The sequence below is a fragment of the Maniola hyperantus genome, chromosome 22, assembly GCF_902806685.2.
Source record: "Maniola hyperantus chromosome 22, iAphHyp1.2, whole genome shotgun sequence".
Lineage (NCBI taxonomy): Eukaryota > Metazoa > Arthropoda > Insecta > Lepidoptera > Nymphalidae > Maniola > Maniola hyperantus.
Window position 1 is genome coordinate 8464373 of NC_048557.2, and position 15173 is coordinate 8479545.

The 15173-nt window shown below is 37.9% G+C and overlaps 1 protein-coding gene across 4 annotated transcripts in view; it reads left to right on the forward strand.

Annotated features, from left to right (window-relative positions):
* LOC117992885 (uncharacterized) overlaps window positions 1-5040 on the forward strand; it is a 45973-nt gene extending 40933 nt beyond the window's left edge. For all 4 annotated transcript variants that reach the window (XM_069506313.1, XM_069506312.1, XM_069506314.1 and 1 more), the window contains exon 2: window positions 1934-5040. In XM_069506313.1, coding sequence (XP_069362414.1) covers window positions 1959-2375 — 417 coding nt within the window. In that variant the 5' untranslated portion in view covers window positions 1934-1958 and the 3' untranslated portion in view covers window positions 2376-5040. The remainder of the gene's footprint in view (window positions 1-1933) is intronic.
* Window positions 5041-15173: the final 10133 nt, after the last annotated feature.

The window sequence follows — 15173 nt, forward strand, 5'->3', positions numbered from 1 at the left end:
AGTCGCGGGCATCAGCTAGTGGTGATTTCTAATTAATTACATAAACTTAAAACTGGAACAATAAATGTACCTATTGGTATTTAAATTTCAGAAAGAGAATACGTAATGTGGATATCTCAATCGACAGTAATATTAGCAAGGCGTTGTTTATGTGTTGCTATGTGTCCGCCATCGGATCCTGTCATGCTGGCGTGTTTATTAACCGCCAGTTTGTTTACTAAACATCATATCGATGACAATATGATATGTTTGCGGGAACACAAACTACACAACAGTGCCTATAGCACGCGACAGGTCGAGATAGCAATCGGGGTGAGGACGCCCCCGCGCTAACTCGGTGCGAGATAGCGCGGGTGACGTGCGGGTGTGTACTGACACTAAAAATATCTTGAAAAATATGTTTTTCATGGTTTCGTACAGCTACTTAGATAATATAAAATAGCATTTCCGGTAAATTGGTAGTAAGCTAGCTGCTAGACCTAAGGGCTTTTGTTTAGTATGACGACATTTTTACGTAGAGTCAATTAGGTACAGAGGTCATCAAAAGTTAAACTACTTATATCCTAAATCGATTTCTTTAAACGGTAAAGCACGTAAGAGTTGCTCTAATTAAACTGAGCAATTACTTTTTATGGGTGAAGAGAATCGAATGCGTCCCAAGAATCGATTTGTTTTCATTACGTGGAAAAACGTCCGTCCGTTGTTTATACCGATTCATAAACACCGTCTCGACTCTCGATATCACAAATGCTTATAATAATTTCGATGGCAGACAATAATGACGGCTCGGATTTCGAAGTGACGAAGTATACGCGCCGCACGCAGAGTAGTACTAGTACCTAATTACTTACCTAAAATATTCTCAGAAGTTGTACCTACTAGGTTATTCATAAAATTTTATTCATGACTTAATTTAACTTTGTGATAAAACTGATCCACGTGTTTCGGTTTTAATTATTCGTTGATCTCTCAGTTTCTCCTTTTATCACTACTACCCATATTATAAAATGCGAAAGTGCGTTTGTGTGTTGGTTTATTAGTTTGTCCTTCAATCACGTCACAACGGAGCAACGGATCGGCGTGATTTTTTGCATGGGTATAATACAAGACCTGGAGAGTGACAAAGGCTACTTTTTATCCCGGAAAATCAAAGAGTTCCCACGGGATTTTTAAAAAACTAAATTCAAGTCGTGGGCATCAGCTAGTAGATTTTATAAACCGTATTTATTTTTAAAAACCGTTGAAACTGTAGCGAAGCTCCCTTGACGACCTCTCTCCCAGGCACAGTGGCACACGCTGTGGTCTCATAAGTCAAGTAAGGAACGTCATGGGTTCGGTTCCCGGCAGGAAAAATTTCTAATTGCTTTTTTCTGGTGTAGTCTGGTGGGAGGCATCTCAATCACTAGTTAGTCGCGACGCGACCAGTGAAGCCGTACGACCAAGCGATTTAGCGTTTCGATATTAGGTAGGTAAGTATACCGCGTGGAAACCGATAGAGGTATAGTCCGCGACAGGTCGAAATGGCAATCGGGGAGGGAACGCCCCGCACACCCACACAGCCCCGCGCTAACCCGGTGCGGGCAAGCGCAGGTGACGTCCGGGTGTGCGGGGCGTCCTCCCGGCTCATACCCCGATTGCCATCTCAGCCTGTCGCGGACTATAGTTCGAATATAATTTAAACCTACTTCTTTGAATTTAGAAATTTTAGCGCATAGATAAATGGCGAATTTGACAACTGATTGAACGGTATAATAATTATCATTGGAATTTCGATAGCGTTACGTTAATACTTGGTTTAATCTTGTTTAATAAAAACTGCCATTCCCTTTAAAGGTCAGCCCGCTTACGTTAGGGTTGTTAGGAAGGCTAAATTGTATCTGAATTCGGAATAAATGAAAAACGCGAAAGTAAATCCACTTTTCTTTTTTTCCAGACTACCTCACCATACTAAAGAAACAATGCATAGAAGACCAGAAATGCATAGAAGGGTGAATCCATGCGTTGTGAGAAAGCTGTTCATAGAAGACTTTACAGATGAAGCCAGGTTTGACAACTTCGCGAACGCCTACCAGGAGTCCATTAACCGGGAGAGGTTGGAGAAATCTCTCAAATGGAACTTCGACTTTGCAAACGAAGTACCTTTAGAAGGCACATATGAATGGTACCCCGCTAATACGGACACAGCCGATTGGATCGGAGTGAAATCCGAAGAAATTTCCGAGAAAACCGAAGAGACTTGCCTCTCTATGAAATCGGAGAATGAAACTACACCTAGGAGTCGGGAAGATGAAGCTCTCCCAATTTTAAGGAAGCGCAGACGAAGTCCTGAAGTTGTTACCAAAAAAGCGGTTCGACGTAAAATTAGTTTTGACTAAAAGCTTATTTTATATTTTTTACAGTACCATTACAGTACGCGGCAAAAAGTAATGTACATCGACCTTAAGAAGGAGATAGCGGATTTGTAGAGCATCGTCTCTGTCGTTGAGACCGACAAAACGTCATGGTTCGGAAGCCAAATTGCTCGTCGTTGAGGAGGTTTTTCTGTCGGTTGAGAATGACTTTCTCATACACCTTGCCAAGAGTGTTGACCAAACTAATGAGGAGGTTTGTAGAGCGTTGCCTCTGTTGTTGAGACCTAGGTATGAGTGACAGAGACAACGCTCTACAAAGCCGAAATGTCATTCTAAAAGCCGATGTACATTACTTTCTGCCACGTACTGTAAGTGTCGTAGATTGATATCAAAAGTTACACAGTCTATGAAATACTTAGAGAGAATTTTAATTGGTGCTGATTCGGATGACACTTTTCTGAACTTAGTTTATTCCATCTCCTGCGTTTTGATTGATAAAAACGCAAAACAAATATAATACAAACGCAAAACAAATAATTTAAGAGTGAAAACAAAATTACAAGAGTTGTTAGATATGTCTTTCCTTTTCCATTTAAATGGGGGGAACGTTGCAAATCAAAATTTAATTTAGAGACTTATTATTATGACTATTTATTGACATTTAATCAGATACCAATACGCAGACTTTTAGTACTTTTAAGTACTAGGGTAAAGGGCTCCAGTAAATGAACACATAAGTACTAGCCTGACTTTGATCTAAAATTAAGGTATTATATGAGAATAGTTCTATATTCCATGTCCCAATATCAAAATCTAAGCCATATCCGAAATATTCAAAAGTATAAACCTACGAGTACGTTAGTACTATTATATATTCTGTGCTACGAGTACATCAGAATATAATATTTCGTTAATAAAATTATAGTACCGACTTGGTCCTAATTTTTTTGTGGTAATAGGTACGTCATGTAATTTAATAAAGTATGCTTATATTATGTTTAATTGATTTGATAACTTAAAGAAGTCATTCATATTTGTCATACAACATTAAAATTAATATTTAATGTATATTTATTGAGCCTTTTAGGAACTTTTCCATTTTTATATTTACACCGTGACGTAAAACTTTTATAATTTAAGCCGATTTTTCAATCGCTAAAATATAATGTCTGAGTAACTATGTCGTCTTGAAAGTATTGTATTGGAAATCTGTGAAAAATTCAAATGTATTGAAAATAAAGTAAAGTTTTTTCGGCGATTGAAAAATCAGCAAAGTGCAATCAATTCCGTATTTTTTTAAGATTTTTACAATGTGCCAGATTTAGATAATTATTTTAGTTTTATGAAAAGTATTTTTAGTAAGAACTTTAGACATATTTTTTAGTTTAGTCATTTTAACTTTGTAAATTTTTATCGATCTGTGCATATATTTATTTTTAAAAGACTGCATTGTATTGAAATTTTTAGTCGTAATTTATAGTAGATATTTTATTTAGTTATTGCACATAATTTTAGTTAGTATTTTAGTGTTGTCATTCCACTACAAACATCACAAATAAAGTAGATAGTTTAATTTAACATCGTTTTAAAAGTCATTGTTTCTAACCGTAAATTTTTAACAACTAACTTTGACTAACATTTTTTTAAATTAAAATATAAACCTTTTGTAATATAGGTACCAAATTATTAAAAAACCGACTGCGACCTAAGTAAAAAAATATATTTTAATATAGCAAAAATACTTATAAAGTTTGCTTACTTAATGTAAGCAAACTTTATAAGTATCTAACTAAATCAATTTTGATGATCATTCTGGCGAGAACTGTGGTGTTATAACTGGGGGCCCTGGGTTCGATTCGATCCCGAATGAGTCGAAATGGGAATTTATAATAGGGATGATGACTACTAGTCAAATAAGCGACTTTTTATCAAACGTCAAAACGCTTGCTTAGTAAGGGAGCTTGAAATACAATGCGACAAGGCTCTCTTGGTAATTGAATGAAATTGACAGGAGGGCGCTGTTGGAGAACAAAGGCTTAGAAAATTCAAACAAGAACAAAGGGGACACTTGACGCCAACGTTAGTTCCAATTTACGCCACGCGCCAAGATAGCCTTGTCGCACTATACACAGGTGTAACGTCATAAACGTTTGACGTAATTTGACGTACTTTTTTAGTTAAATTGATAAATTAAAATGGTCAGCAAACTTAAAACTAACAGCAGACGTGGATTTTATGAATTTTGAAAGAGAGAGAAAGAAAGATTTATTTTTGATATAGGCATAATCCCAATTGTCTCAGTTCTAGACTAGTGGGAGGCTTCAGCTGGGGCTAGTTGCCATCCTGCAAATCAGTGTTGCCAAACTATTTAGAATTCAATCAGCATGTGCCGCATAAAAACAAATTAGGGGCATTTCGTATAACTGTTGTAACTTGTACCTCTTCCAGGTTAACCCGATTCCATCTTAGACTGCATCGTCACTCACCACCAGTAGGGCGATTGTCTAAAACCTGCATCAATCATTATTACAATCTCAATTGTTCTGATTGGCTGAATTTGTGCGATTCTTGTTGCAACAATGCATTATGGCCAATAGTGAGCGAGCATTAACCAATCAGAGATGATTGCGATCGTGACATTGTAGCTGTCAAGCAACCGCGGTAGGGTCACAGGTTCTAAAGTTGAGATCTATAGAGCGCATTTTGACCTTGCTAAGACTTAAGATTAAGTTAAAACGAGACAGATTTATGTGAAAGATATAGCTCTGTCTCATAACTCTGTCTTAAGTCTTAGCAAAGTCAGAGTGCGCTCTATAGATCTCACCCTGAGATCTCTACCAAGGGCTAACTTATGACTACTTCTGATCACCCAGAATGATTATATTTTTCCCAGCAGTCGCTTAAACTAAATTTTAAAATCTAAAATCTAAATTATGATCTCTGCGTTCACAACATAGTATTAATTATTAGTTCATAGTATTAATTTTATTTTAGAAGGACGAATATGATCACCGATCGATTGTATTTTGAAATTTAAGTCATATTTTAGTGAGATATATAGTTTATAAACTAATTCCTGCTTGGAAACGTTTGACTAACATTTTTTGGTTACAGCTTTAAGTTTCGAGTATCTTTAGAATGTATTAAAAAATACCTAATTGTCACTTTATGTATTTTTAATAATTAATTAGTATGATTAAACAGTTAATTTTAATGATTAACTTTTGAATGCAAAATGTACCTATGTAATATTAAATCGGCTAAAATGTACAGTTTACTAAAGATCTTTGTTTTGTGCGCACACTTTGCGAGTCTCCGAGATATAAACTATCAAAGTTGTACTTTACTGGGGGCTTAGACTGTTGTACTGATGACTCCACCAGTACAACTTTGATACAATTTTGATATATTATCAAAGTTTTGGAAATTTTGTCTCATACAATAGGTACTCGTTAGTATTAATGCCAGCTATTGGTTAAGAGCTAGCGCGCACCACGATTAATATCCGTACGTTTTTTTCCCGCAAAATCTGTGAATTATAGAACTAAATAGAAGCGCGCGCACTGCGAAATTAATTCCGCACCGGATTTTCATACATTCAAATTCACGAGTTTTACAACGCACTGCAACTGCGTGCGCGCTAGCTCTAATACAGGTTTTATGCATGTCTGCTATTTTGGAAAAAAGTTAAATGGCGGACTACTAGGTAAGCCAAAATATGCAAAGCCCTTTAAATAGAATTTATATATCAGATCTAAACATTGGCTATAGACAATTGTATAGCTTGACAAATTTACTTAACAACGCCACCGCGCGCGCCGGCGCGGGCCGCGCTGGTATGTTTTGCATTACCTACAAAAGGCAATAATTTCATGCAATATGTAAAATGTAAATATATTTAATTTTAAACATTTCCACGCAGCATTATTGTAACTCATTATTAACATTCTAGTAAATTGGTTAAGAAATTATTATAATAATAAGCTAACAACATAAAAAGCCATACTAAATAATAAAGTTTCTCTTCACTTTTTGGTTTAAAAATGTTTGTAAAAGAAATCAATAAGTGGTCCTATTTGGTTAACAATTTATTAGGGCATTTCTATGGACATTCCATGCAAAAGGCTTGCGCACTTTGATGGGTCGTAATGTAACGCAAAATAAAGTCATTATCGAAAAAACATCTATAAAATATTACCTTTTAGAGCCGAATTTTTAATCGTCAAATAATTTTTTGTGTTTAGTCAAAATTTACAGCAAATAGTAGGAATATAAATTTTAATCCTGTTTTAGTATTTACAATTCAATAATACTTAGTTATTTCGTTTGTCTAACTAGGATGGGGGGGGGGGGGGGGGGGGTGTTGTTTCTTCCAACGCTGCGCTTTCCGGGGCGAGGTTGCCATTCTAGAACCTAGGACTAGGTGGACAATTAAACGACGTCAAACAAGTCGCCGAGAGCCGCCGGCGCAAGACCGTGGTGTCCCTACAAGACACCTATATCGAGCTGTGGACGTCTATAGGTTGATGAGGATGATGATGATTAGAATAGAATAGAATGTTTTTTATTCAAGTAGACTTTTTTACAACTGACTTTGAGACTGAATAATATGCTTTTTTTAGGAGCATACTTTTAACACATCTTTTAAACTTGTGTAAAGGCAAGTCTAAAATTGTTTGTGGAATTTTATTATAAAATATTACACTCATTCCCACAAATGACTTTCCCACCTTCCAGAGGCGGAGCGCAGGAGTAGCTAGCTTATTTTTGTTTCTAGTTTGCCTATCATGGGAGATCACAGATTTTTTTGTGACTGTGAATGTTTTGTCGTACAAAAATTATATTATTGTAAATATATTGGGAAGCTACTGTAAGATTAGTTATTTATTAATGCGATCACGGACATTGGGTAATATTTTATTGTATTGCAGCCGTACTCAGAGTCGCTTAATCGTTACTTAAGGAATTCCTTTTAAAGTTTTATTTCATAATATTACGGAGATGCGTTGCATTCGTCCCGCCGCCGGTTTGCACTAACCTTAATAACGCAATAGATTTATTACTTCTATATATTTGTACATAAAATGAGCAGCTAAATCCAAAGTCCCCGTAGGATTTATATAATCACATTGAAATAGAACTATTTCAATACTATTGTGTTTTTATTATGTACTTATTTCCTCGTTGGAGTAAAAAAAAAACTTCTAAGCTTCGTTATTTTTGCGTAGTTTCTGTCTTTAGTTAAGGTATACTTAGATACTTTTTTTAAATTTAAATTTAATTTATAATTTTAATTTAATTATTTATTGTAAAATGTGTTGGAAATAAATTATTGGTATTGATTTCAATATGGTTTTAATATACACCTGTTTTCTACTGCAAATCGGATCGACGATTCACATGCTCTCAAGTTAACATCGAATTCGGACCTCTTCAAAATTGGTCACCCATCTGGTAACCAACTTGGTTCAACGTTGCCTAACCAACGTGATCGATTGTTATGCACTGACGCATCTAAACTAGCCAAGCACCCTTAATATACTCGTGTATGTATAAATACATAAAGGAAACATGAATAAGTCAGTAGTACAATCCTTGCTGTCCCGTGGGAACAGGTTCGAATCCGGGCGATGCAATCTGCGCGTCACGGCCACTGAACATGTGGCGCACTGGCCCTATAGAGTTGCAGTGCGAATAACTGCAAGGTTAACTTTTAATTTAACGAGAACAAAGAATGTATGCCTGACTTTTTTATTTCGATAGATAGACAATTACTTTTTTTTTTCTTTTTCTTTTTTATTTATTATAGGCGCACGCTTGACCACGATCACACCTTATGGGAAGTGATGATGTGGCCTAAGATGGGACGCGTTTGCCTAGAAGGTGCCTATCCACTCTTGTTTAATTAATTTCTTCATTCGAACACAAGTTGGCTCACAGAGTACTTTGTTTAATTGCCTCGTTGCGGTTCATTAGATCCCGGGTTCGATTCCCGGATCGGGCCAAAAAGTTATTGGGGTTCAAAAGTTATTAAGTAAAAGCTCCGCGTATAAACGTGGAGCTTTTACTTGCGGATAATTAGTTGCGGAGATCTGAATTAATGCGAATGTTCCACATTTCATCCCTGCTCTGAAGCACACAGTTTTATGATATCTGAAGAACACCCTATAGGTACTACACTCATTTTTTTCACACTAATTGTTAACAAATAAACTATTAATAAACTTAAATCTAAAAAAAAACAACATTAAATTAAAACTAAAATAAATTAAATTAAATCTAAAACCTCGTCGAGACCACCGCAGCGAGGCATTGTACCCAAGATGCTGGCAGCATTACCCCTTTGGATGGCCAAACTAATTCTTTGACCAAGGTAGCTGCCAGCTCTCGGGTCCCCGGTTGACTCGATAACTCTTTTCGCAATTTCTTCAAAAAGAGCTCGAGCCCCCGGGCCCCACGGCCCCAAGGTCTCCACACCAAAACGCACGAACACGAAGCTCCCATCGAGGTTTTCATATTTGCGCCTCTTGGCCTGTTCGGCGCTGATGGCCGCTGCACCCGCCATAGAGGAGGTCGCCTGAATGTGGGATGCAGCTAAAGTGTCTACACAAGTTGCATCCCAAACAAGCGACCTGCCCATCAATTAAATCACTTATGCAAAATCCCGCGCCGGAATGCCGGGTGGCAATAGGCGTAATTGATTATAATAAACATTTTATTAGACACAATTGACGTTAGGGTCCCGGCCCGGATACGTGTCGGGAAGCGGAACATTTTGTTGAATCAACACACATCGTTTTTAATATGATTTGTGTAAACCTAAACACTCACATACTGATTTTGAGCACACCTAAATTTTAGGGTATTCGCATCCTCTTCTTACTAATCTAAAATGAAAAGGACAGACACAGTTTGACAGTTTTAAATTTAATTTAGAGCTGTCAAACCTCGTGACTTTAGCTACCAGTCCAGAGACTTTCTGGTTTAGTCTGGTGGGAGGCTTTAGCAGTGGTTAGTTCAAATCCTATCCTATCGGCAAAGCCGTGCCGCCAAGCGATTTAGGGTTTCAGTACGATGCCGTGTTGAATCCAAAGGGATGTATGTGCCTACGTTTAATAAAAGTTTGCCATGCACCTTCCAGGTTAGCCCGCTTCCATCTTAGTCTCACTGCCGCCAGATCACTTACCACGAGGAAAGATTGCAGTCAAGGGCTAACTTATATCTGAATTAAAAAAAACCGGCCAAGTGCGAGTCAGGCTCGCTCAATGAGGGTTCCGTACTACAGTCGTATTTTTTCGACATTTTGCACGATAATTCAAAAACTATGACGCATAAAAATAAATAAAAATCTGTTTTAGAATTTACAGGTGAAAACCTTTCATATGATACCCAACTTGATATAGTCACTCACTTCGAAAGTTGAAAATACTTAATATTAGTTCATGACCACAATTTAATTTTTTTTGTGTGATCTAAACCCTAAATTCACGGTTTTCAGATTTTTTCCCAAATGTCAGCTATAAGATCTACCTACCTGCCAAATTTCATGATTCTAGGTCAACGGGAAGTACCCTGTAGGTTTCTTGACAGACAGACAACAAAGTGATCCTATAAGGGTTTCGTTTTTCATTTTGAGGTACGGAACCCTAAAAAAACTTGAATTTGCAGCCAAAGTTAGCTGCTTCGAACGAGGCAATTACTTGGTAGGTACTATAGACAAAGACATTTGGTTGCTAGGAATCTATTGTATAATACGTTTTTATCTATCCCCCTTTCTAGAGCAATACTTCCTAGACAAGATAAAGCCCGGATATGTATAGGAATAGATACCTAAATTACGTATTAACCATGCACTAGATAATGCAGTTATGACTTATAACAAGCAACTGATAAAACGACAATAGTAAATTGTTTCAAAGATATCATCATAATCATGATTAACCCATCACCGGATCACTACAGAGAACGCGTCTCCTCTCAGAGTGAGAAGGGTTTTGGCCATAGTCTACCATGCTGGCCATGTGCGCATTGGTAGGCTTCACACACCTTTGAGAACATTATGGAGAGCTCTCAGGCATGCAGGTTTCCTCACGATATTTTCCTTCACCGTTAAAGCAAGTGATATTTGATTAATTAAAACGCACATAACTCCGAAAAGTTAGAGGTGCGTGCCCGGGATCGAACCCCCGACCTCCGATTAGAAGGCGGACGTCCTAACACTCCTAACCACTACGCTATCACAGCTTACAAAGCTTTAAAGATATACTATAAAGTATAAAAGTTAGAATGCAATCCCGTATAGAGGACAAGCTTATGCTCGCGACTTCGTCCGCGTGGACTACACAAATTTCAAACCCCTATTTCACTCCCTTAGGGGATGAATTTTTTAAAAATCCTTTCTTAGCGGATGCCTACGTCACAACAGCTATCTGAATGCCAAATTTCAGCCCGATCCGTCCAGTAGTTTGAGCAGTGCGTTGATAGATCAGTCAGTCAGTCAGTCAGTCACCTTTTCCTTTTATATATTTAGATTTCCCAACCTACCGTTATATAAAGTAGGCCAAACCTCTTTATCTAGCGTTAAATCATTTCATATTCAAATGATGTTTACCAAAGTCTTCACTTTCGTTGCGAAACGTTTCCTTAAGGGTCAAAGGGAACAATAGGAACCTGAAGAGGCATCTCATGCATAGTAATGAAGGGGAAATCCTGGATACGCGCCGCTACCCCAGACAAATCTTCCGATAGGGATAACAAAGTGTTTGATTTCCTTTTGTGATTGTTTTTTTTTTTGGCGAGGGTGCAACGGAATTTAAATACTGATCGAGACGGTTCATGATTTGGACCTCTAGTATAATTTTTTAATATATTTTATTTATAATTTTTATGATAAGTAGATATTGTTTTACCTACACTTCAAGTAATTTCTATACCTATACTTAATTTTTAAATACATATCAAAAATTGCGGAGCAGGACTCGAAAATGCGTCTCTCTGGGTGTTGATATATGTATTTAAAATTTAAAAAAACTGTCATTAGTGAAAAATTACACTATCATCCATCCTGGAAACGGACATCCGCAAGAGCTTATAGCACTTTTAAGGCATCTTATCGTCGTGTGCTGAACATGACTAGTACTTATTAAGAAACCTGAGAAATGTCGTTTCTTCCTTACCATCTGTTACTGGTTGTACACATCCGAGCTTCCTTCCGTGTCCTTAAGGCTAGGAAGCAATCTTGAGGAGTTCCGCAAGTGAAAAAAATGCGCGCAAACATTTTCTTAGGCGTCTTGTCTGCGCAAATACCATCGATGGCAAATACGTACTCATACTAATATAAATGCGAAATTGTGTCTATCTATCTATCTGCTAGCTTTTCAGGGACCATCTATTTAACCGATTTTGACCAAAGGTCCACATAGATAGCTTATATCCCGGGAAAGGACGTAGGCTCCTCTTTATCCCGGAAAATTAAAGGTTTTCCACGGGATTTTTGTAAACCGAAACTTGCATAGTCGATGAATAAATAAATTATTATTAACTAGATGATGCCCGCGTTCGTCCGCGTGGATTTAGGTTTTGCAAATCCCGTGGGAACTCATTGGTTTTCCGGGATAAAAATGCCTATGTCCTTCCTTGGGATGTAGGCTATCGCTGTACCAAATTTCGTCAAAATCGGTTGAACGGATGGGACGTGAAAGGCTAGCAGATAGACAGACAGACAGACAGACAGACACACTTTCACATTTATAATATTAAGTAAGTATGGATTGTTTCAAAAACCTTGCGAAATAAAAATCGGTGGTCAATAGTCCACAGTATCACATTGAATCAAAGGATCTTTAGGTTATTTTACTGACGTTATTTGGTTCCATCATCTCAATCTATCACCGGCTCACTACTGAGAACTCTTCCTATTCTGTCATAATAAGAAAGGTTTAGGCCATAGTCCATCACGCTGGCCAAAAGCGGATTGCGCGTAAAGTTAGAGATGCGTGCCCGAGATCAAACCCCAAACCCTCCGAATAAGAGGCCGACGTCTTAATGAATGAATGAATGAATGAAATGAATGAATGAAAATCTTTTTTATTCGTATAAACTTTTACAAGTGCTTACGAATAGTCGGATGCATCTACCACTGGTTCGGAATGCCTTTCCTGCCGAGAAGAACCAGCAAGAAACTCGGCGGTTGCTCTTTTCAAATATTTGATATAGGTACAAAATTATGCCATGTATAAAATAGTAATCACTGGACCATAACCACTTTTTACGTGAATAGCCAGACCAAATTGACTCTACTGTATTTATCTCGTTATACTTTTTTTTTTTTTATTCATTATAGGTATACGCTTGACTACAATCACACCTGATGGGAAGTAATGATGTGGCCTAAGATGGGACGCGTTTACCTAGAAGATGCCTATTCACTCTTGTTTTAAAGATACCCGTAGGGCGATTGTCTAAAACCGGCATCAATCATTATTACAATCTCAATTGTTCTGATTGGCTGAATTTGTGCGATTCTTGTTGCAACAATGCATTGTGGCCAATAGTGAGCGAGCATTAACCAATCAGCGATGATTGCGATCGTGACATTGTAGCTGTCAAACAACCGCGGTAGGGCCACTGGGTTGTAATTGGTAGGAAACACATATCGTGGAAGAGTATTGAAAACCTTAGCCATACGTATGAGAAATGATGACGCAAAACGTTTCGTGCGTGTAGAAGGAATGTCGTACTTAGTACGTACCACCAGTGGCGTGCACAGGAGTTCAAGCCAGGGTATGCATTTAGGTATGAACTTATTTTACGGCAGGTTAAAATGAAAAATAAGCATTGATTTATTACAATGAGGGTAAGCAGTGCGTTTATGCCTCTATGAGCTGCACGCCACTGCGTACCACCATTCCCAAACTACAGTAATCCGTTATCAATTTATTTTATACCACCCTAAATCAATTGAGTGGGGGTTCTAATTGGTTACTTTAGTACAGACAAGCTGAAGGGCACGCCAATACAAAACGAATAAAAATTTATTTTATTGCACATTTCACTAAACCCAGATTACGCTACTGGTGTGCGGTTGGTCAGGATCATTTATCTACTTATTTTTAGGGTTCCGTTCCCAATTGGTTCCAACGGGATCTTGTTACTAAGTGTCTGTCTATCCTATGTCTGTCAGGGGACTGTATCTCATGAACCGTATTTTTTTTTTTAAAGAATATTAGCCATGTTAAATGACTAATATTCCCCTTTCCTCTCCAACTAAGCTTCAGGCTTGTGCTAGGAGTAGGTACGACAATAGTGCAACGGGCGGGGTTTGAACCGTCGACCTTTCGGTTTTCCGTCCACTCATTTACCGGTTGAGGTATATTGAGGTAATAGTTAGAGAGTTGAAATTTTCACAGAATATACGTGTTAATATAAGCTTATGCTCGCGACTTCGTCCGCGTGGACTACACAAAATTTAAACCCCTATATCACCCCCTTAGGGGTTGAATTTTCAAAAATCCTTTCTTAGCAAATGCCTAAGTCATAATAGCTATCTGCGTGCCAAATTTCAGCCTGATCCGTCCAGTAATTTGAGCTATGCATTGATAGATCAGTCAGTCAGTCAGTCAGTCACCTTTTCCTTTTATATATATTTAGATTAAGTACCTATGAGGTTTCTTAAATATATCATAAGTTATCGAGTCAACCGGGGACCCGAGAGCTGGCAGCTACCTTGGTCAAAGAATTAGTTTGGCCATCCAAAGGGGTAATGCTGCCAGCATCTTGGGTACAATGCCTCGCTGCGGTGGTCTCGATGAGGTTTTAGATTTAATTTAATTTATTTTAGTTTTAATTTAATGTTGTTTTTTTTAGATTTACGTTTATTAATAGTTTATTTAATAAATTTAAATATATTTTTAAACTACATAATAAATTTTTACAATTAGTCGATCTAACTGCAAAATAAAAGGTGACAAAATGGAAATTCCTTCCTTTTTAATAGTTTTTTCAAAATATAAAAGCACTCAGAAGCGCACACCCTGGTTACACATAAGATAATTTACCCCACGACCGAGTCAAATCGATTTACCCCTTTCCGCTTACTCTGTAGAGCACAATTGGGTTATTAATGATCATTGTGAAGGGTGGACGAGATGGATGGAGACTGTGGACCACTGATCAGCCACTGATGACATGCTTTAATTTTAAAAAAGTGGTTAATAATATTACCACAGCCTAAGGGTGCGTTTTCACTGACGCGGAGCTGGGCGGAGTGGAGCAGATTCAGCTGCATGTGCATTGAGCCGTATTACGATCAGTCAAATTGCACCGTCCCGCTACCCTCCGCTTCGTGTCCTCCGCTCAGCACCACAGCCTTCCAGACTCTGTTCTGTCCGGCTAGGGACCGCGTGTTCATATACTGTAATCTAATTAAGTTACTAACATAGTTAATAAGGTCTACTGTTACTAACAAATTATGGAAGACATATCTGAAATACATGTTTATTATTATTATATATTTTGTTGAAAGTCCGCTCAGCTCCGCCCCGCTCCACTTACACAGTTTCCAACTTTCCACTGATACGGAGTGGAGATCTCGAGTACTGTGATTGGTCAATTCATGGTCCGCTCCGCTTCACTCCGCCCAGCTCCGCGTCAGTGGAAACGCACCCTAAAGATGACTTCATACAGTCGGGTTACGGAAACATGTACACAGAGCAATCCTGTGGGGTGCTGGAAAGTCGGTAGACAGGTCGTCACTCATACCTATGTGACTTTCAGTCGGTCTCAATGAAGAGACAATGCTCTATAAAACCGCTATCTCTGTCT